The 24,475-nt window shown below is 39.2% G+C and overlaps 1 protein-coding gene across 3 annotated transcripts in view; it reads right to left on the reverse strand.

Moving 5' to 3' along the window:
- Positions 1-24,475, reverse strand: part of LOC121304743 (TBC1 domain family member 22B-like) — a 138,596-nt gene that overhangs the window by 53,431 nt on the left and 60,690 nt on the right. For all 3 annotated transcript variants that reach the window (XM_041236116.1, XM_041236115.1, XM_041236117.1), the window contains one exon: positions 3,503-3,617. In XM_041236116.1, the coding sequence (XP_041092050.1) occupies positions 3,503-3,617 (115 nt within the window). The remainder of the gene's footprint in view (positions 1-3,502; positions 3,618-24,475) is intronic.

Raw genomic sequence — 24,475 nt, forward strand, 5'->3', positions numbered from 1 at the left:
CGGTAGAAAATGTCACGCTTTATCATAAAATGCACCTTTGCTTATCACCTGTGCAAGCTTTCTTGTTAAAATACATGCAAGGACTAAAAGTACAATTTCAACGCCATCGATTTCATGAAAAGCCTCTCTTTCCCAGTAAACAGATAAATCCCTGGCTCAATCTTGCTCACTGCTCTTGAATTAATTGACTAAAAAACAGAAAAAGAACAGAACAGAACACAATAGGTGGAGATGTGGTGGAAAAAAGGGTTCTGACTTTTCCGATAATGAGCTTAAAACTAAATCAGCGGACGATGCCATTGATTGGCGAGCCTGTAATCATTTCCAAGTGTTTCTGTGCAAGCAAATGGCATTCGAGAGGTAATAAAAACAAAAGCAGATCAATGGCTAAAAGCTCCCCTTGGTGCTGGAAAGCCTTTGTTCAACCCTAATCCTGAGTTATTAACCTTGCAGCTGAATTTTTTCTCATTGGCAGCACAGTGCATGATACAAAGTATAAAAAAATAAATAAAACTGTCAATATCCATGGAACTAGATCCAAACAATACAAAGGGCTATATTTCCAAAGTGTTTCCCCCACTTTTGGAAAAGGGGGGGGGGGGGGGAATCACTGTACAATGAACAGGTAACAAAAAATTAGGAGTTAATTAAAGACTGGACTAAATAATTTCAAATAAGGCTGTGAAGTTTCCTTTCTTACAGAAATCTGTGACAGGTTCCAGCTCCTCACCAAACACAGGTCAGGAACAGAAACATGAAGGAACCTCGTGAAACACACGTCAGAAACATGAAGGAACCTCGTGAAACACACGTCAGAAACATGAAGGAACCTCGTGAAACACACGTCAGGAACATGAAGGAACCTCATGAAACACACGTCAGAAACATGAAGGAACCTCATGAAACACACGTCAGAAACATAAAGGAACCTCATAAAACACAGGTCAGAAACATGAAGGAACCTCATGAAACACAGGTCAGAAACATGCAGGGACCTCATAAAACACAGGTCAGAAACATGAAGGGACCTCATAAAACACAGGTCAGAAACATGAAGGAACCTCATGAAACACAGGTCAGAAACATGAAGGGACCTCATGAAACACAGGTGAGAAACATGCAGGGACCTCATAAAACACAGGTCAGAAACATGAAGGAACCTCATGAAACACAGGTCAGAAACATGAAGGGACCTCATGAAACACAGGTGAGAAACATGCAGGGACCTCATAAAACACAGGTCAGAAACATGAAGGAACCTCATGAAACACAGGTCAGAAACATGAAGGGACCTCATGAAACACAGGTGAGAAACATGCAGGGACCTCATAAAACACAGGTCAGAAACATGAAGGAACCTCATGAAACACAGGTCAGAAACATGAAGGGACCTCATGAAACACAGGTCAGAAACATGAAGGAACCTCATGAAACACAGGTCAGAAACATGCAGGGACCTCATAAAACACAGGTCAGAAACATGAAGGGACCTCATAAAACACAGGTCAGAAACATGAAGGAACCTCATGAAACACAGGTCAGAAACATGTAGGGACCTCATGAAACACAGGTGAGAAACTGGTCTTCTTACCCGCGACCCGACCCAACCCACAAGTGTCTGTTCTTTACCTACAACCTACATCAACTGACTCTCTCATGCTCTCACATTCACACATATCAATACCATTTTCCAGAGACTGAGTTTATACAATAGGCTATACAGTGTCGTAGCTTTCTCTAGTGGTCTGGATATATATATATATATATATATATATATATATATATATATTATATATATATATAGTATATATATATATATAAACTTGCAACATTAATATCTCTACTTACTTTACTATAATATACCTGTCTATTCCTTTTGGTCCACCAGTTGAAAGGCAGCTACACCTGTGCTTTCGCAGAGATGTTTCAGTTTTGTGGTTGTCGTTCACAAAAACATAATCCCACACTTCTAATTTACCTCTTTAACTATTATCAACCACATAATATAAACCCTGCACTATTGTGTGTTTCACCTCATTCACAAACATTTTTAATATCACCAAGCAAATGTGATGAAAGGATCTTGGAACGCATCAAACAAGCGAGAACACTGCTTAGTCAGCTGACTCCTCCCTAATATGAAGAAACCTCATGAAACACAGGTCAGAAAACAGAAATAAGAAAGACCCACCTGTTCTCTCTTGCTTTCCATGCTCTTTAAACCTGATATCTGCTGTTAGCTGCTGTGTTGCTGCTACTATCATGTATTATGCTCTTTCTCCTCTATTTAATGCATTATGCATTGTTTTTTTTCTGTATAGCATGTATTATGTATTTCTCTGTATTTAAAGTCTTATGGATTTTCTTCTTCTTGTTACTGCATCTTTTAAAGTGCTTTGTGATGGTGGTCCACTATGAAAGGCGCTATATCAAATAAAGATTGATTGATTGACATGTAGAAACACTGAACAGCAGCAGCTTCACCGCATCAGCTTGCTGAAGCAACTAGAATACAGAGAGCTTAAAACAAGCACGTCATGAATGCAGCAATACAAAAGCAACACGCTTTTCTTTTCCCTCCCGTTATTGCCAGTTATTTAAGAGGCGCTTCTGTTGATTTAGAGAACATAGAGAACAATATTCACTGTAGAAGACAGCCTCACAGACACAAACACACAACCACACACGCACACACACAGAAAGCCACATAGAAGATGGATCCGAGGTCAACTCCAGCAGAGTACTGACTTCAAACATTCCGCAGAGACAGAGCTTGCCCCATAATAACTCTCAGGCTCTTTACAAAGTTTTTAACTTGGTTTTGTAGAAGGGTTTTTTAAAATGTATTTCCTGGTTGTGATGTTTGTTTGTGTATAAGTGTATGTTGTTTGTTTTATGTTTTTTATTAGGCTATTTATTATTATCCCCCACCTTTTTTTTTTTTTTTGTGCCCCCCCCCCCCCCCCCCTTCATGGGTGCCATTTAAACTGTTGATAGGTAGACCTCTAAGATAAAGTGGATGTTGTCTGAAATACACATGAATTCTGCTCTGAGCTGAATGATATATAACCTGACAAAGAGAAGAACACGCCTGTGGCATTTAGAGACGTTTAAAACCATTACTTATGATTTATTTTTTATTTTTTTTATAATCATCCTTCACTTGCTACACCATTACTATACTGTGTCACAAAATAACCTTAACGTTGCATTATTTTAAGCACTGCAATTTGAATCTTGTGAATTCAGATTTTAAGATGGTCGCAATTAAGGTCATGTCCATGTCCCATTTTATAAAAAAAAATAAAAATAAAATATGACACAGTGTAAAGAACACTGTTATATTGTTTTAAAAAATAAACTGTATTCACCTAGCTATTCGTTTATTTGTTTAAAAAACATTATAAAAAACTTTACAATGAATACACTGTGATTAAACACACACACACACACACACACACACACACACACACACACACACACACACACAGACAAGACTTACCAACAAATTCTGAGAGGAAAACAACGAAAAACGGAGTGACCAGATCATTGATGCCCTGCACATACCCGCTGGCGGGATGACGAATCGCCCATATGAAGAGGATGCGTTCAAAGACCTGCAACACAGAGGAAGTGATTTATTAGACGCGCACCGATTGGTTCATTTCCAGCCTGGCCTTGCTCAGGTACTCTTCTTGAATGTACAGAGGTTCTAGGCTAGAACACTAAAACAAGGTCCTGTGCATTCTATATAGATTCTGGGGGGCTTTGTGAAGTTAAACTGCACATGAAAAAAATACATGACATTCCAGGAATCAAACTTACATAATTTGGATCCCATTATACTCAGACTAGTATTTTTACAAACGTCATTAAACCTTCAGCTCACCTTAATATTGCTCTAACAAGCCATTAAAATGAGACATATCTCCAGCAATGGAAAGTAATAAGTTCCATTATCACTTAACATTTACAGTCTAGTTGAAATATCAATATTTTAAAAACGGTCACGTGAATGAGTTTGTATTAGCACCAATACTTTCTATGCTAGTATTTCACAATTTAGATCTGCATTTATAGTGCATCCCCGCTTCTTTGAAAGGGTACCTGCAGGGGGAACGCCAGCAGAGAAGGAAACTCTTTTGCCCCCACACCTGTTTTTGCTTGTTTGACTAAATCCTCTGTCTACAGCTCAGTATTCACACTGAAGACTACACCAGCGGCAATGTCTACTCAGTTTCTTACAGTGTGTAATGAGTTGGCATCTCAGCCCATTGAACTGAATGGAAAGGCTATGGTTTGGATGCGAGGCGCAAACCATACGGTTCAAATACGAACGTCTAACCGTTCAATAAAAGAGCAAGCTCTGTAGTCGAGAGGTCAGTACGAGTTTGATGCTGATGTCAGTCAATAGCAGGAGGTTCATTACAAGTGTTCGCCCTTTTGTAGTCAGGAGCCATAGTTAGGAGGCTGTGCTACGACTGTGGGTCGCCTCTGTCACACACATCACTGAGAACTTAAACAGGTTCCTAGAGTCAATAGGAGTGGACCCGGTAGTAGTCGTCCACATCGGTACAAATATTGGAAGAGGCAAGCCGAAATCCCCACAAAACTAATTCAGAGAGCTAGGAAGGAAATTAAAAGACAAGAGAAAAACTGTGGCATTTTCTGGGATGCTGCCTGCACCTTGCAAAGGAGCATAAGGACAGCTGGAAATAAATAGTCTAAATGCAGGGCTGAAATCATGGTGCACAAGGGAAGGCTTCACCTTCTTGAACATTGGACCACGTTCTATAACAAGGACTACCTATATAGGCAGGATCGACTTCACTTAAATAAAAAGAAAACAATCTACTCGGAGAAATGATCCTTGAGGAGGTTCAGAAGCATTTAAACTAGAAAGGAAGGGGGTTGAAATCAACAAAGAAGAAGGGAGATTGCATCAAAACAAGGGCAACAACAACTTGGGTAAGACAGCCATTAAATGTATTTATCTAAATGCTAGAAGTATCAAAAACAAAATGTTAGAACCTGAAGCTACTGCACTAACAAGTAACTACGATGTGATAGGTGTTACAGAAACTTGGTTGTCTGAGAGTGATGGGGATGAACATAATATTTGTGTGTATACACTGTATAGGAAAGACAGGACAGAAAGGGTTGAAGGGTAGTGCTATACATCAAAAACAGCCCAGGTGTTAAATCTGGTAGAAAAAAAACAACGCAGAATCACTGAGTCAGAATAATGGACAAAAATTAAAAGGGCATAATAATAGGGGCATGCTGCAGACCGCCAAATTCAGAAACCGAGCAAAATAATCTGTTACACAATGACATTAAAAATGCGTGCAGCAAAGGATAAGCCACACTAATGGGGGACTTCAACTTCCCCCATATAAAAAGGGAAAACCCGGTGGGGAGCACGACAGCCGAAATTGAAATGGTAGACATGACAAATGACTGCTTCCTAGCGCAATTTATCAAGGCACCAACTAGAGGGGGGGCATGCCCTGATTTAGTCTTTTCAAATAACTAAGACAGAATAACTAAAAAACAGAGGCCCGAGAACCATTGGCAAACTCAGATCACAACATGGTCTCATTTGAAGTGCTTTTTAAACCCCCAAAAGTAATGATTAGTTAAAGTTCACAATTTTAAAAACAGCAAACTGAAGGAATGAAACAGAGACTAACAGAAGTAGATTGGAGTAAAATTGAGAAAACATCCACAGAGGAAGGATGGCTATTATTTAAAAATGTAGTACTAGAGGCGCCAAACAAATACATTCCAAAAGCAGACAAATCAAAATCTAAAACAAAATGGTCAAATGGTTTAATAGAACAATTAAAACAAATATTGACAGAAAAAAGGGCACTTTACTGAACCTATGACAAAAAGTAAGTCAAAAAAGAAGCTAGACAGGCCAAGACAAAGATAGACAAAGATAGAAATGAGCATTGCATGGAGGCTAAAACCAATTCCAAAACGTTTTTCCAATACTATGACAGCAAAAGAACATTCAAAGAGGAAGTAAAAAGTCTAAGAGATACAAACAGCAACATCATAGATGAAGAGAAAAAATTAGCAAATATATTACATGATTACTTTTCACAAGTTTTTAAAAAGGAGGATCCTATCCAGTTTTAAATAACTTTAGCATAACAGAGGCAGAAGGAGCTCTTAAAATAAACAGATCCCCTTGGCAAGATGAGATTCTTCCAATAATACTCCAAGAAATTAAATAAGTTATTTACAAACCGCTAACAGACTGGAGAACTGCAAACGTAACTTGATCCACAAAAAGGGAGACAAAACCAAACCAGGTAACTACAGACCAATAAGCCTGACTTATATTGTATGGAAACTTATGGAAACTATAATAAGATCCAATTACCTATATGGTAACAGTATCCTGGGAGACAGTCAGCATGGTTTTAGGAAAGGGAGATTTTGTCTAACTAACCTGCTTGATTTTTTTGAGGATGCAACATCGACAATGGTTAATTGCAAAGCACATGACATGGTTTATTTAGATTTCCAGAAAGCTTTTGACAAAGTCCTGCATAAAAGATTAATTCTCAAACTGAACGCAGTAGGGATTCAAGGAAATGTATACATATGGATTAGGGAGTGGTTAACATGTAGAAAACAGAAAGTACTGAATAGAGAAGACACCTCAAAATAGAACGAGGAAACCAGTGGAGTACCACAGGGATCAGTATTAGCTCTTTGTAACGTACATTAACGAGTTAGATTTTGCTATAGGAAGCAAACTTGTTGCAGACAACACAAAAATAGGAGGAGTGGCAAACACCGTTGCAGCAGCAAAGGTCATTCAAAATGATCTAGACAGCATTCAGAACTGGGCAGTTACATGGCAAATGACATTTAACATAGAAAAGTGTAAGGTACTGCACGCAGGCAATAAAAATGTTCATTATTGAATACCATATGGGAGTTAACAAAATTGAAAAAAACCTAGGAGTTAAGATAATGGGCAATGAGAACAGAAAATAGGAGGCACTTTTTTTTTTTTTTTTTTTTACACAGAGAATTGAGGTCTGGAACCAGCTCCCCATTAATGTTGTTGAAGATGACACCCTAGGATCCTTCAAGAAGCTGCTTGATGAGATTCTGGGATCAATAAGCTACTAACAACCAAACGAGCAACATGGTCCAAATGGCCTCCTCTCGTTTGTAACCTCTTATGCTCTTATGTTCTTTAATAAGAAGAGCTGTATCTGGTTTTCCTTCGTTCTCTACAGCAAGTGAAACAATACCAATCTTATGTCTCTTATAAACTGATTGGCTTTATTAGTGGTGGTAGCACGTAGCTCCCAGCACATTGGTTGGTTTTACTTACTGTACATTCTCCAGATCATCAGACAAAACCAAAGAAATCTCAAGAGACAAAACAAGAAATTAAAACAGGCAACCTCATGGGTCCCAGTAAACGTCTGTAATGAGACTGCCACCCTGCAAGAGAGGGAAAATGAGCAGAGTAATGGAAGATGGCATTGGGGAGAAAAGTGCTAACACTGAATCTATTACTGTGTTACATGCCTAATTACACAATTAATCCTAAACATTGATGGGATACAGCCTGACACAGGGATAACTACATAAACCATGAAACGGCCAGCAGGTAATTAAAAGTCTTCCCTGTGCTCAATCTGTAACTAATAACATGAAGGGTGGAGTTCCCCGAGAGCTCTCATAAGCACTGTGTTAAATAAGCATGAGGACTGCTAAATGAAGGGCCTGTGTGATCGGAGGGCACTCGTACATTCTTGTACAATATTACATTGTTCTTGTATCCCTGTAATTTGGTTTTTTAATCCTGTTTGTTGTTAACAGTGAAATGATTAGCATTTCTAGTTGCTAGACAATTCAACTCATGACTCAAGCGGTTTCTAATAAGGCACTAAAATGGTTTTGGTCATCAAGTAGCAAAAAAATTAAAAATAGGACAAAGAAAACCCTATGGCCATTTACTATTAAAAAAAAAAAAAAAAAAAAAGATGAAAAAGATGAAAAATAAATTAATATAAATTTTCTGTCTAGGTCAGCAAATTATTTATTTAAAAATCGGCCAAGGTTCAGAAAAGTCCTTGATTTCTTCAGGACCTCACAACCACCAGAGAAGCAGAGAAGCTTGTCCTTTTGTCAAACTAAGAGGGGGGTGTAAAGAGGAACCAACAGAGCAGAGCAGCACCCCACTGTCTAACATGTACACCTGCCTTGTACCACCACTGCATTGTTACACATCATTAACACATACACCTGCCTCGTACCACCACTGCATTGTTACACATGCATTGCTTGGGAGTAACTTAACAATAGCAATTTGCAGTATCCAACCACTGTGCAGAATTCCACTTTATCTGAATAAAGAAAACAGACCTTGTTGACAATCCTGTTTGTTTTCCAAAGGTCACCTTAGTTGTAAGGACACAATAAGGACACTGTGATGGAGACTCTGTTGCTGGTTCTGAGTGCATGTGTGCCTTTATGGAAGCAGCTGGGATGCACAACAGGAAATGCGTTGCTAAGCAACTAGTTTAGCAGGCAGGCTTGTCCGGTGCTGAGTTGATCGGGAGGTCCTGATTGACTGTGTGTGTGTAGGGGGGGGGGTCGTGGGGGCGTGCCCGGGGAGGCTGCGCACAGCTCACAAGGTTTCTGCGACACAGCTGGAAGCTACTGCACGGCCATAGCCATGCAGACGGGTGCTGAGCAAAAGCTTGCTGTGTTGACATCAAGGAGGAGAGCCTCCGCTCCATGGAGAGAACTACTACAAGAAACCATTCCACTCCAAGACAGTGCTCGTGAAGGCACTGCCCAGCCGAGGCCACTTGATGAGTCTTTGCGATAATGCCGGGACTCCGGGAATCCAGAAGTAGGTCAGTTTAGGAGATGTTGATCCTAAACACTCTATAGAGTTTCATGTGTCATGTATCACATCATTAGTACAGATGCTGGAGCAAATAAAATTATTTTCCTGATCTACTACCGGCCACAAAAATCGAAACAAACAAAAGAAAGAAATAATTTAGGCCGCGATCCTAATGGTTACACCTCTTGGGACACCAATGTTTAGACTCGCGCGCCCAGACACAGACTGAGTCTGCCTCAGGACTATTTGCTGACATACCCATGTTGTACATTGCCCTGTTGCACGGGGGGGGGGGAGGGGGGGGGGGGGGGGGGGGGATTTTCAAAAGTTTGTAAATGATAACTCCAGTGTTAATCAACAAATTGGTATGTACCATTGATTTTAATACCTTAAAGAGCAGTTCTTTTTTTTTCTGTTTGTTTTTTAATGATTATTTGTATTCATTTTCCAATTTTTCTCCCAATTTCGGAATGTCCAATTATTATTCAACCTGGCTCACCACTGCAAACCCTGAGAGATGAAGACGAGCACTCGTGTCCTCCGAAATGACTGCTGTCACCCAATCTGCTTTTTTTCGTTCTTTCGCAAGACCACCGTGCAGTCATATTCAGAACTAACAGCGTCAGAGGACCACACAGTTCTGAATTGCGTACAGGCAGATCTGCAGGCGCCTGGCCAGCCACAGGGGTCGCTGGTGTGCGGTGAGCCAAGGAATCTCCAGCCCACCTAACCCCTACCTCACCTGGGCAGCGCTTAGCCAATTGTGCGTCGCCCCCTGGGAACTCTATAGGGTGCATCCTGCACTCCGGGTGGAGTGCCTTAACCGGATGCACCAGTGAGCCCTAGGAGCAGGGCCTCCTGCGACGATTTCTTTTGTTTGCATGGGAATTTAAAAGCAAATCCGCGTTGTCATCATGAGTTAATTTCTACTTGGAAATAGACAAATAGGAAACATAATAGATTTTAATTAATAAATGGGTTTTCATTAACGAAAGAGTATATCACTCACCTTCAAACAGATATGTAACACACCGCGGCTGTGATGCCAACAATACAGATAGAGAATACAGGACCAGGGTTCATTTCTTACAGACTACCTAGACAATTCAATACTTGTAGTTATGAAAATATTTAACCCTTTTCTATACTTGTGGTTATGAATGAGATGTATTCACTTGTTTTAATCATTTGTAACCTTACAGAACGTTTGATGTATTACTAAAACCCTGTTATTTGCACCTAGTAACACCTGGGGATGGGTAAAGCTGTATTGTTTGGAACCCCACTGCTTACATTTTAAACCGCTTTATTCTTAATTCTCACAATACAATATGCTATTCTAGAACCTAGCTACACGATTCTAGATCATACAAACTATCTAGAAGTTAGGCAGTACTGATAATGGCCCTCTCAGCCCCATTAAACTTCATGAACCATAAGCAGGATATTTTTAGGCTATTTTCAGACCTCAAAGTTCCCTAGACGAGTAACGTTTCAGGACTTGTGAGAGACGGGTTCAATTTCAACTAGCTGAACTCATACGGCAAATGACTATGCACAGCACTTCACATCAGAATAATTTCAGGCTATTCAGCCTGGAGTGAAGTTAAAACTCATGTCCAGGAGACAGAAAGCCAGTGTGCGATGACAGAGCAGCAGACACACAAGTCCCTTAGCTAATACGCTTTCTAGAACATGGCATTGTACATTTCTGAGAAGAATACTGGCTCTATAATGTCGACTTCCATATCAAACAAAGGCAACCCTGCAGGGAGCCAAAAGAAACAGATCCTTTTGTCTTACTAAATCTTATCAAACTCAACTCCAGCCTTCTAACACTATAGAGTCATTATCGGAAAAGGCTGGAACACAAATAGCCGAATGTCTCAAATCATTTCTCTTGTTAGCAACAGAATACAAAAGCTCCCCAGCTAGCCCTAGAGTTCACATTCTTCTTCTCTTTTTGTTATTTTAGTTCTTTTTTTTTTTTTTTGTAGAATAATTGTTTCATAGCAAATGAAGATTATGCCTGTTCCCTAAGCTCTTATAATCACAGTATTTAAAAACTGATCCCAGTGATTAAAGATTGAACAATGAACTGCTTGGTGTCTAAAAGGTTAATGCTCAGGGTATACATTCAGTTTTAGGAGAGGATTAGCATTTCAGTGGGAGAAGAAAAATCGAAGCTTGAAGATAATTGAAAAGCGCAAGTACATGCAAAGCTGCTGGAATTGTACTGGCACAATCTTAGCAGTTCTGCAATTAAACACAAACTCTCTAGATCATACAAGAAATGTGTAAGAGTATTAATTATCCCTCCTTTCACACTGTGTGGATAACATTTACTGAAGTGCCGGTTGAATTCTCTGTTGATAAGACTGCCCTTACCAGAGCTGCGAGCTTGCCTTGTTATTACAAGAATTCCCATGCAAGATTGGCTTTTCTGAGTATTATGCTGCACCATTTTGCACATTGGAGGCCAGTGCCAATGGGGTATACCACAAAGCCCCTGTCTTACACACACACACACACACACACTCTCCAATAGGCTTCCATAAGAGCTCTTCACAATGCCTTACATTAAACTCCATGTATAGCTCACCAAGACCTTCAGAATCAATGTCAAACTGTTAAGAAAAGCAAGCATGTTTTAAACGACCACCGGTTACAGTACACACTGCGCACGGTCATTTAACACCAACAGGATGCTGTTTTGTGTTGTAAAGGTCTAGGGAATAGCAGAATAGAGGGGTTAGCACCCCTGCAACTCATCTAAGAATTGATCTTGCTTTATAGTCTCATCTGAAGGACACATTCTCTCTACTAGTCTGTCACTGATGACCATGGCTGTGTAGTGGGCAGAAGGGGGTCCAGTGCGATTCAACCTCCCAACATTAGGAGGCGCTGAACCAGCAGTTTCCTTTACCAGGATCTGTGGGACCATGATGTAATCACATGTTTTGGGCCGCCATCTTGGTGAAGGAGAGCGGCATATATGATCCAGACTCTATTACCCTAGTCAGCCATCTTTGACAAGACCTGCTCACAAGGGATTGCAGTTCAGCTCCATACAGGGGCACAAGCTCTGGGTACAAAAGGAGTGTGCCACCTCACAACCCTCAGTTGGTCACTGGAGCAAGGTGAGAGACAAGGGAAAGGTTGAGGTTGCTTGTGATTGAATATCCCTGTGTTATAGCCTAGCATAGCGGCAGAAGCATTGACGGGTCCCCACAGGCAGTCGGTGAGAAGGACCAACGCCACCACAGACTGTTTGTTTGTTTTGTTTGTCAAGAGCACCTGCACCAGCCTTCGCTGTGTTTCTCACCGGATTGTATATAGATCTCCATGTGCCGATAATAAAATCTATTTGTTTTTTTTTTATTTAAAAACTAGACTGTGTATTGTTCAAACTCTGGACTGTGCATTGTTTAAACTCTACACTTTGTATTGTTCAAACTCTGGACGGTGTATTGTTCAAACTCTAGACTGTGTATTGTTTAAACTCTGGACTGTGTATTGTTTAAACTCTGGACTGTGTATTGTTCAAACTCTGGATGGTGTATTGTTCAAACTCTGTACGATGTACTGTTTTCCACACACCTTCTATGCATGACCATTCACAGGCCCCCCAGCCCATACCAACAACTATCTTGTCAAGGGCCACCTCTAATGAGCTCCTTTTCAGAGATTTTATTGTACTTAAGGTTTAGTTAAGAGAGTACCACACACACCTCTATTGTCACTTTGCATTTGAAAGAAGCTGTGCCAGTGTGGTATTAACTGGTATTAACCCATGTGTGACACAGCTACGAGAACACATCTGTAGCATGTGGCTGCTGATTTTGTATTGTTAATGGGGGGGGGGGGGGGGGGACAAGGACAGGCAGAGACACACTAACAGGCAACCTTTCAAAAAGTATTGGGCCAGATTAATGCATACAGAAACAACTGGGGTGAACTGTTGCTGGCAGTTTTGGGTGTATTAAATCAAAGTTGTTATTAGCTTTTGTTGCTTGTTTTGCCAATTATATTCTCTATATTATATTATCTTTATATTAACAAAAGGTGTACCTTACAGGGCAAATGTCTGTTCGAATATTTAATAATGTACTGACGGAGAACTCTGCAGCATAATACAATAAAAATAATAATTAAAAAAAAAAAAAGCCTACTCTTTATAAAAAAAAAAAAAAAAAAAAAACACATACACCTTATAAAGTTGTTAATGATCCTTAATTAAAAAACCTAGCATTTGTTAAGTAGATAAAAAACAGGCTCTCATTTACACTGATTCCCTAAGCCCTAAGATAACTGGCTCAGAGGAAAGAGAGTGCGCCCCCATACTGTAGCAGGGAAGACAGAGCACCCCCTACTGGACCGACACCACCAGTTCAAACACGGCACCATCTGATGCTTCTTGGAGGACCGCCAGCCAAGTACTGCTCAGTTTCCGAGAGCGGGCAAGATCAGTTACCAAGGTTACAGGAATGGTTCAGGTTCAGGGTTCAAGTGCAAGGATGTGTGCCCTGCCACTGTGAGGCGCCAGTCGTCCTACAAGAAAAACTACTTCAGCTATCAACGTGGACAGTGGACACACGAAAAATAAATTAATCCATTTTAAAACACAAACTATACATCTCTAAGTATGCCTGTTGTGTACACATTTTCATCTAAATGAAAAACTGTTTTGGTATAGTTCAGTTTTTAATGTCAATCAGGCTTATAAATCCAAGGGTTATTTAAAGAATAAGGTTAGAAATTGTAAAAGTTAAATGCACTGACTCCACTGAAAGAAAACAGTGAAACAAGAAGCTGTTTCATTCAATTTGATTAACCCTGGATTTTTCTAAAGTGAAAATGCAATAGTCCATTTAATTTATTAGTATTTTGTTAAGATTCCTTCTTGTAGTCTATGAACTTCAGTGCATTGGACTACATAACAAAATTAACTGCTGATCAAACAAAATAGATGTGAAGGCGAAAACGTGTTTAAAATAAACCCGATGGATTTATTACCAAGTAGAGCAAAAAGTGATTTAGTATTTAAATACAAAAACCAAGACAGGTAAGTTTTTTTAAAAGGCTAAAGGTACATGTGATGGTTTTGAATTTAAAAATCAAAAAGGAGGAAAGAGAAGTGGAAAGACAGAAATCATATTGCCTCTGTGAAGGAAATTATCCATGAAGCTAACCCAGTGTACTGCCCAAGCATCTTCACTGCCTCAGAACCAGTGCTGGCCTTGCCTGTGACAACATGTTCATGCAAGCAGAGTCTCTCTGCACTGAGGAGACTCAAGACTTGGCTGAGTTATTCAATGGAAGAAAAACGTACTTCATCCGTGGGATTTTTCACAACCCACCTTGCACTTTGAAAGCAGGGTTTGTGAAATGAAGGTAAGAAAACACTTATCAGTACATGGAAAAGATGTGCAATATGTAATGCTGACCCTATCTGCTTGTCGGTGTTTGGACCTCAGCTAAATTATCACTCTTGCTATGGCCATGGTTACAGGGCTGCTGCAGACATGGAAAAACACATCAACACTCTAATGTAAAAATAAAATAATAAAAAGATACTGCAGTGCTTGACCTCGAGCCAGAACATAACACCTTGAAGTAACAGCAAGCTTTTAAAACACATTTTCTCTTCGTAGGCTTTAAACTTTAGTCTTTTAACAAGCCTGTGGAGCCACAGCCCTGGGCAGCTCAATTTGTTTTGTTAAGGGCCCTGGGTCAAAAGAGCATTGATCTGGAAAGCCACTGAGATCCTTCCTTAGACTAATAAATATTTTAGCAATTTTAGAAAGTTTACAAACGAGAGGAGGCCATTCGGCCCATCTTGCTCGTTTGGTTGTCAGTAGCTTATTGATCCCAGAATCTCATCAAGCAGCTTCTTGAAGGATCCCAGGATGTCAGCTTCAACAACATTACTGGGGAGTTGATTCCAGACCCTCACAATTCTCTGTGTAAAAAAGTGTCTCCTATTTTCTGTTCTGAATGCCCCTTTGTCTAATCTCCATTTGTGACCCCTGGTCCTTGTTTCTTTTTTCAGGCTGAAAAAGTCCCTTGGGTCGACACTGTCAATACCTTTTAGAATTTTGAATGCTTGAATTAGGTCGCCACGTAGTCTTCTTTCTTCAAGACTGAACAGATTCAATTATTTTATATGACATGCCTTTTAAGCCCGGAATAATTCTGGTCGCTCTTCTTTGCACTCTTTCTAGAGCAGCAATACCTTTTTCATAGCGAGGTGACCAGAACTGCACACAATATTCAAAATGAGGTCTTACTAGTGCATTATACAGTTTTAACATTACTTCCCTTGATTTAAATTCGACACTTTTCACAATGTATCCAAGCATCTTGTTAGCCTTTTTTATAGCTTCCCCACATTGTCTAGATGAAGACATTTCTGAGTCAACAAAAACTCCTAGGTCTTTTTCACAGATTCCTTCTCCAATTTCAGTATCTCCCATATGATATTTATAATGTACATTTTTATTTCCTGCGTGCAGTACCTTACACTTTTCTCTATTAAATGTCATTTGCCATGTGTCTGCCCAGTTCTGAATCTTGTCTAGATCATTTTGAATGACCTTTGCTGCTGCAACAGTGTTTGCCACTCCTCCTACTTTTGTGTCGTCTGCAAATTTAACAAGTTTGCTTACTATACCAGAATCTAAATCATTAATGTAGATTAGGAATAGCAGAGGACCTAATACTCATCCCTGTGGTACACCACTGGTTACCACACTCCATTCTGAGGTTTTTCCTCTAATCAGTACTTTCTGTTTTCTACATGTTAACCACTCCCTAATCCATGTACATGCGTTTCCTTGAATCCCAACTGCGTTCAGTTTGAGAATTAATCTTTTGTGCAGGATTTTGTCAAAAGCTTTCTGGAAATCTAAATAAACCATGTCATATGCTTTGCAATTATCCATTATCGATATTGCATCCTCAAAAAAATCATTTTGGATCTTATTATAGTTTCCATAAGTTTGCATATAATAGAAGTCAGGCTTACTGGTCTGTAGTTACATGGTTCAGTTTTGTTTCCCTTTTTGTGGATCGGTATTATGTTTGCAATTTTCCAGTCTGTCGGTACCACCCCTGTGTCAAGAGACTGCTGCATGATCTTGGTTAGCGGTTTGTAAATAACTTCTTTTATTTCTTTGAGTACTGTTGGGAGGATCTCATCCGGCCCGGGGGATTTGTTTATTTTAAGAGCTCCTAGTCCCTTTAACACCTCTGCCTCAGTTATGCTAAAGTTATTTAAAACTGGATAGGAACTGGATGACATGTGGGGCATCTTGTCAGTATCTTCCTTTGTAAAAACTTGTCAAAGATAATTTAGAAGCATCAGACACATTGGTTAAATGAAAACTCATCAAATATCTATTAAAACCCAGGCTTCTGTATTTGTTTCTTGAGTTTGTTCTTTCAAAAGATATTTAAATTGCATTTTAAATACAACTCACTAAGCACCACTAGCCCGTAATGCAATTAACATATTTAATGCAGTTCCTAAAAAAAAAAAAAAAGGATACCTTTTATTATTTCACTTCATTTTCTTGGGGATGCAGCTTAAGTCAGAATGTTTAATCTCACATGCATATTATATAACCCTTCGAATAGCTTACTGCATTGGAAACTTCATGTTCAATGAGATTATTTTAACACTACATTAAAGTTTAATAAAACTCTGCACGGTTCAAGATAAACTGAATTATCTGATTATGCAGATTCTATCTTGGCAAGAAATATAATCAAATGCACGTTTTTGAGGAGCTATCAAATGTGTCAAACTGCTACCTACTTCTCTTACCAATTGTTTTTTTTTTTATTATTATTATTTTGCTATAACAATCTTCTGCAAGCATGTCACCACAACTAAACTGCAAGATATGTGTACGCAGATACACAGATACATTGACAGAGTAAAACACAGAAAAGACCCTTCAATGAGAAGCACACACTGGCATGTACATGAGCTGCCACTTTGCTATGCAAACACAATCCCTAACATCTGTGTCTCCCAAGGGTTAAAACTGAAATGGAGAGGAGAAAGTGCATTTAGTTCAAATGCCCCAGATTGTTGCCCTTTCTATTAGAGATGCTGCTTCGCTCCATATTTTAAAAGCCTTTTTAACCTGACTTACAAATAACTTTTTTTTTTTTTAAATCTTTTTTATTTGCTTATTTGTGTTTATTATTGTGTTCTATTCTTCTTATTAATTTCCTGTTTTCTCCGTTGTTTTATTTTGATGTCTTTATTGGTATTATTATCTTAGTCATTTTTGCTACTTCTTGATATTGTATACTTCTTTCTGTTTTAACCAACATGTAAAGCGCTTTGAGATCCGGTGGTATGAAAGACTACATTAATAACATAAATTGAAATGCATTTTGTTAAAAGCTGCACGAAGTGGCAGCATAGTGGATCTGACAGACCTTGGTGGATTCTCCCAAGTATTTCAGCGAGGGCTAGTGTTGGCGGTCATTCCTCAACACATACCCATGACCCAGACTGTGGGTCCCAGTCTGTGGGGCACTATGTGGTTGGATGGGATACCCTTTCAGATGGCACTCATTCAAAGGAGTGCTAATCTGTGTCCAGAACACTACTGCTCTGCTTTATACATCCTTGTTAGAGTTCACCGCAGGCAATTTGCACAGTAATTCAGCTGTTTTTCCATGCTTTACTTTGCATTTCTCATAGTTCAGCATCACCGCCAGTCCTTACAAAGGAGTGCAGGTCATTCAGCATCACCACCAGTCCTTATAAAGAGTTAAAATAGTTTTCTTTGAGCAGCAATGGAAAGTATGCACTGGAACCTTCTACACGTTGCCTGGTAAAAATCTGTTAAAATCATGTTAATCAAACCAATCCATTCTTAATGCTTCCGCGCAGCTTTCACCTCCATGTGTGTGCTCACGAAGGCTGTAAGCTACCACTTGCTGACATATCACACATCGAAAGTGTTTAATTGCACACGGTTTAGTTGAAATCCATAATCCACGCCTCTTCCAACAACCACTTCGGCACAGCAAAGAAAAGGCATGCAATTTGATTGCGTTTGATTGCACTGCCCATGGTCACAGGGAGTTTAATAAATAAATAAATAACAAGAAGATGAAAAGTGATCCATTCTGTTGCATGAATGATTTTACAGATATTTTAAATCTATTAATTAAACACAGTGTGGGGCGCTCATGTGACATTCATTATGGATGTAAATGCGGTTCTTTTTTCTAGTGGCAGGATAAAACACAAGAGGTTGTTTGTAAAAGGTGAGCAACTGTGAATCATTTAAGCAGATGCACGTTTTAATAAGTGTATAGAAAGGCAATCTAATAATTATCCCACTGACTTAATGATATGTTATCCACCTTTTAACAAGGGCAACGGAAATGATTTGTGCTAAAACTTTACCAGTTAAGATAAAGATCTGTCCTCCTGCAACCAAACACTGTGCTAGTCAAGTGTAGTCGAGTGCAGAACAATTATATCAAATTATTGTATCTTCACTGTGACTATTAGGTTAACACAGAAGTGCAATGCAACACACATATGTGTAGAAAATGACAAATAGTAAAAATAATAAATAAAAATTATCATTAATATATGACATTATAAGTACTGTGTGGCCACCCACTTTGCAGAGCTACTGTGATAAACACACAGCAATGTGAGGTACTGAGCTGGACTAGCAAAGCAACAAGCAAGCAATGTTTCAAACCTAGAAGCAAACAGAACAGGATGTTTAAGGCGATTGTTACTTGCATCTGAGTTGATGTTTTTCACTTGTTCTGGAAAATGAACAGTTCCTTTTTAAAAATGTTTCATGTCACTTAGAAAAGGGCGACGGGATGTTGGCACACTGTGTAAATGCTGCAATCTGCGGTTTTTCAGGCTCTTTCTCAGGCTGTTTTTCAGCCCCTTTTAGACTCTAATGCAGCCTCTCAATACTGAAGCAGCCTGTCACAGGGCTCTGTATGACTTGCAAGCGTCTATTAGACTCTAATGCAGCCTCTCAATACTGAAGCAGCCTGTCACAGGGCTCTGTATGACTTGCAAGCGTCTATTAGACTCTAATGCAGCCTCTCTATACTGAAGCAGCCTGCCTCAGGACCTGGACGGCTTGCCATCATTGACACAATCATGAATTCTGCACTGTATCAGAAGATTCTAGAGGAGAATGTCATGCTATCCATCCGTGAGCTGAAGCTGAGCCGAAAGTTGGTCATGCTGCAAGACAATGATCCGAAACACACAAGCAGATCTACAGAAGAATGGCTGCAGAAGAATTCCGCGTTATAGAATGACCTAGTTAAAGTCCAGACCTAAACCCCATCGAAATGTTGTGGCAGGACCTGAAGCGAGCTGTCCATGCAAGGAAGCCCTCAGATGTCACTGAGTTGAAGCAATTCTGTCAGGGGGAATGGGCCAAAATTCCTCAAAACCGATGTGATAGACTAACCAACAGTTACCGGAAACGCTTAGTTGAAGTCATTGCTGTTAAAGGGGGTGTCACCAGTTACTGAGTCTAAAGTTTCACATACTTTTTCACACATGGATACTGAGTGTTGAATCATTTGTGGATGAATAAATGTTGAAAAAGTATCGTGTTTTTGTGTTATTTGTTTAAATCAGGTTATCTTTATTATTAGGACTGTAGACGCAGTGGTCGGCCAAGGAAACTTACTGCAGCAGATGAAAGACACATCATGCTTACTTCCCTTCGCAATCGGAAGATGTCCATCAATGCCATCAGCTCAGAACTGGCAGAAAACAGTGGGACCATGGTACACCCATCTACTGTCCAAAGAAGTCTGGTCAGAAGTGGCCTTCATGGAAGACTTGCTGCCAAAAAGCCATACCTCTGACGTGGAAACAAGGCCAAGCAACTCAACTATGCACAAAAACACAGGAACTGGGGTGCAGAAAAATGGCAGCAGGTGCTCTGGACTGATGAGTCAAAATTTGAAGTATTTGGCTTTACCAGAAGGCAGTTTGTTCGCCAAAGGACTGGAAAGTGGTACACGAATGAGTGTCTGCAGGCAACAGTGAAGCATTGTGGAGGTTCCTTGCAAGTTTGGGGCTGCATTTCTGCAAATGGAGTTGGGGATTTGGTCAGAATTAATGGTCTCCTCAATGCTGAGAAGTACAGGCAGATACTTATCCATCATGCAATACCATTAGGGAGCCATCTGATTGGCCCCAAATTTATTCTGCAGCATGACAACGACCCTAAACATACAGTGAAATTCATTAAGAACTATCTTCAGCGTAAAGAAGAACAAGGAGTCCTGGAAGTGATGGTATGGCTCCCACAGAGCCCTGATATCAACATCATCGAGTTTGTCTGGGATTACATGAAGAGAGAGAAGCAACTGAGGCTGCCTAAATCCACAGAAGAACTGTGGTTAGTTCTCCAAGATGTTTGGGCCAACCTACCTGCCGAGTTCCTTCAAAAACTGTGTGCAAGTGTACCTACAAGAATTGATGCTGTTTTGAAGCCAAAGGGTGGTCACACCAAATATTCATTTGATGTAGATTTTTCTTCTGTTCACTCATGTTGCATTTTGTTAATTGATAAATACAAACTATTAATTTGTCTATTTTTGAAAGCATTCTTACTTTACAGCATTTTTTCACACCTGCCTAAAACTTTTGCACAGTACTGTATATATATATATATATATATATATATATATATATATATATATATATATATATATATATATATATATATATTAATATAACTTTTTGTCTGCTACACGTCTGTCCTAAAACATTTAAGCACGTTTGATGGTTTTCTGTTTAACAGAACACTAAAGTCGCTACAAAATGTAAAATACTTAAATTACATTCGGCACCAAAAAAAAAAAAATGTGTTTTTTCATGATAGTGTCAGTCAATTTTGTGAGTTGGCCACGGCCATGTCTGTGACCGTCATTTTCAGGGCTCAAGAGCTCTTTTTGAGATAGTGCGTGTGAAAATAAATTGGACCTGACAAGCACTGAATAAATGGACTGCAAAGGGTTAATGATAGACTTCACTGTGCTGAGAGGGATACTCAGTGCCTTTGAAATTCTGTTGTACCCTTCTCATGCTCTGTGCCTCTCTACCACTTTATCCCTGACTTGTTTCGAAAGCTCCTTGGTCTTCATGGTTGCTTTGTTGGATCACTATGTGAGTTGCAGCTTGAAAGTCTTTATATACCTGAGGGACATTATCTACAACTTAAACCACTTTGAGTACACACAGGCTGAAACCATTTCACTAATTTTGTGACTTTTCAAACAAATCATTTGCACCTGAGCTGATTTAGGGTTGTAGTAGCAAAGGGGTTGAATACTTATGCAACTGAGATGAATCTGTTTTTCTCTGTAAATCTTAATTATTTTCTATGTGCAGTTTTTAACTTTATCAATGTGGAGTAGTTTGTGTAGATTCTACATGTAAAGTCTAATTTGAAAGCATCGTGGAGTACATGGTGCCAACAAAATGTGAAAACTTCGCAGGGGGGTGAATACTTCTGCAAACCACCTTCGTGTATATATATATATATATATATATATATATATATATATATATATATATAGAGAGAGAGAGAGAGAGAGAGAGAGAGAGAGAGAGAGAGAGAGAGAGAGAGAGAGAGAGAGAGAGAGTGATGTGATTTTTTTAGTGAAACAACCTAAATTAAATAAGAACAAATCTTATCTGCATATAATATATAGTCAACTCCAAAATTATTGGCACCCTTCATAAAGATGAGCAAAAAAAGCTGTATAAAATACAGGTAATGAGCTATATTGTAATTTTCTAACATGTGGAATATATTGTACTTTATTAATGATTCAAGGAAATCAAGCAAAATCACACATTTCTCAAATTAAAAATTAAATTTCCAAAAAAGAAAAGAAGTGCCACAATTATTGGCACCCTCCCTTTGCAAGGATAATGGCATGGAGCCTTTTTCTGTATTTTTTTTATGAGATTGGAGAACACATTGGAAGGGATCTTAGATCATTCCTCCATACAGAATCTTTCCAGACCCTTGATATCCTTCGGTCTGCGCTTATGGGCTGCCCTCTTCAATTCAAACCACAGGTTTTCAATGGGATTCAAGTCTGGAGACTGAGATGGCCATTGCAAAATGTTGATTTTGTGGCGAAATACCCATTTCTTTGTGGATTTTGATGTGTGCTTGAGGTCACTGTCTTGCTGGAAAATCCACTTGCAGCAAAGTTTCAGCCTCCTGGCAGAGGCAACCTGGTTTTTGGCTAAAATGTCCTGGTACTTGGTAGAGTTTGTGATGCCGTTGACCTTAACAAGGGCCCCAGGACCAGTGGAAGCAAAACAGCCGCATAACATCAAAGATCCACCACCATATTTTACAGTAGATACGAGGTTCTTTTCTGCAAATGCATCCTTCTTTCAACACCAAACCCACCGCTGGTGTGCGTGGCCAAAGAGCTCTATTTTCTTCTCATCTGACCATACCACCTGGTTCCAATTCAAGTGTCAATGCCGGTTAGCAAACTCCAGGTGCTTACACTTGTTGGGTGCTCTCAATTTTGTGCCCATTGCCTGATTTATAAAGGTCAACAACCAATTGTCTCTTTTCATTTGTGAGTTCTTTGCCTTTCCCCATGGTGATGGATGACAAATGAATTTTACATGCGTGTTATCTCATTTTTATACCCCAGTGAAACAGGAAGCCGTGGAAGGCTACAATACAGTTCCTTAAGACTGAGATGTACTTAAAAAAGTAGAAAGTTAATGAGATTTTATTTTGTTTGATTTTATTTATGAGAATCTTTAGGGGTGCCAATAATTTTGACACCTGACTGAGAAAAAAAATTAAAATAAAATGACTTGTTAAAAATAAACATTTTCTCTGAGGAATTGTATTAGTATAAAAGAATATAGTTTTCCCATATTTTTTAGCATAAAATATAGTTCATTACCTGTGTTGTTTATTTTATACAGCCTTTTTTGCTCATCTTTTCCAAGGGTGCCAATAACTCTGGAAGTGACTAACTCAGCCAACCTGAAACTAATCTATTTCATATTGTTGTTCAAAAGTGTTTTAGCACATAAATCTGTCACTGCCATAAGACAACTAAAAACGGCTGTATAAAGACAAATATACATAAAAATCGATTAGGCATTATAACATTAGTGAAATATCTATTTAAATTTTCAAAAGATAAAAACTTTGATTTTCATATTTATTGACTAATAAAATTAAAGTTAAACTTCGGTTTTGGCACTTTTATCAAGTTTTGTACTGATATTTTTAACTAAAAAAAGATGATGTTAGCAACGATTAAAAGTACACCAAACTATTTTATTTTTAAAATCTGAACCCCTTAACCCTTTGCTAATATAACTCACTCCTGCCAACGCGGCTGCAGTTAAAATAACTATTGTTACAGTAATGACATTACAGTTACAGTAATGACACTTAAAGATTTAAAAAGTGATAAAGAAATAAACCATTTACCATGACACTATGCAGATTCCAAGGTAGGTTTTATTGGAAATCATCAAACTTTAAAACACGTAGCGGTTGATGTAAGGATAGGCACAGTGCAAACAATTGTGGCTGCAAAAAACAAATTGCCTAGCGTCCAGGCAATTATTTTGCACTGCGGCCTAAGTATGCTTAAGCGCAATGCCAATTACTCAACACGCACAAATAGAGCTGCAATCAGGAGGGTCTCAATGAGTGCCGCCTGTGCATTGGGGTATTTAGCAGCCGCAGTTACAGCCCACAGGTGAGGGGAGGCAGGAGTGCAGAGAGCAGTAGGCGCTGTGTGAGATTTGTGGAGCATGAAAATCCAACTAAACAAAATAATGTGTCAGAGGAAGGGCAGCAAAGTCATAGAAAAGAAAAGAAACGCTGTTTTTTTTGTTTGTTTGTTGTTTTTTTTGTGGTGCAGTGTGTCGTACAACTTATTTGCTTGTCGCATCATGTCCGGTATGTAGAGGCCTTTACTCTAAAAAAGAAAAAGTGTAAACAGAGTAAAGCATTACGAAATGCACTGCCGGGCCACCTTACTGGGTGCACTTCTACCCTGCTGGATGTGGTGGGGTTCAGATCTTTATTGATCATTTCACCTTACATAACCCGCTTAAGGACTAAAGACCTTGGCATTGTTAAATAGAGCAAAATATTTATATTATAGTAAATTATTATTATTAGGCAAACACTTCAATCACAAGGCCATCATACAAGGGAATATGTGCTACAAAATATTACATATTGTAATGACCCATGCTTCTGATGATAAAGCAGAAGAATGAGAGCGTTGCCAGGTGCAATTAATAATCAATTTATTAATCGAAATAACACAGTCACTGTTCAGGCCAAGACCACACTACAAAAATAATTTTAAAAAAGATCCTAACTCCTTCCTTCACCCACTGAACCCCGCTTTCACTTTCTCTCACTCTCGCTCTCCCTCGGGCTCTCACCTCACGTCACTCCCAGGGTCTCACAGGCCCAATCTCACTGGCTATCTCTCACTAGAATTCTAATTGCTCTGTTTCTCCAGGCATTCAGA

The sequence above is a fragment of the Polyodon spathula genome, chromosome 39, assembly GCF_017654505.1.
Source record: "Polyodon spathula isolate WHYD16114869_AA chromosome 39, ASM1765450v1, whole genome shotgun sequence".
NCBI classification, from domain to species: domain Eukaryota; kingdom Metazoa; phylum Chordata; class Actinopteri; order Acipenseriformes; family Polyodontidae; genus Polyodon; species Polyodon spathula.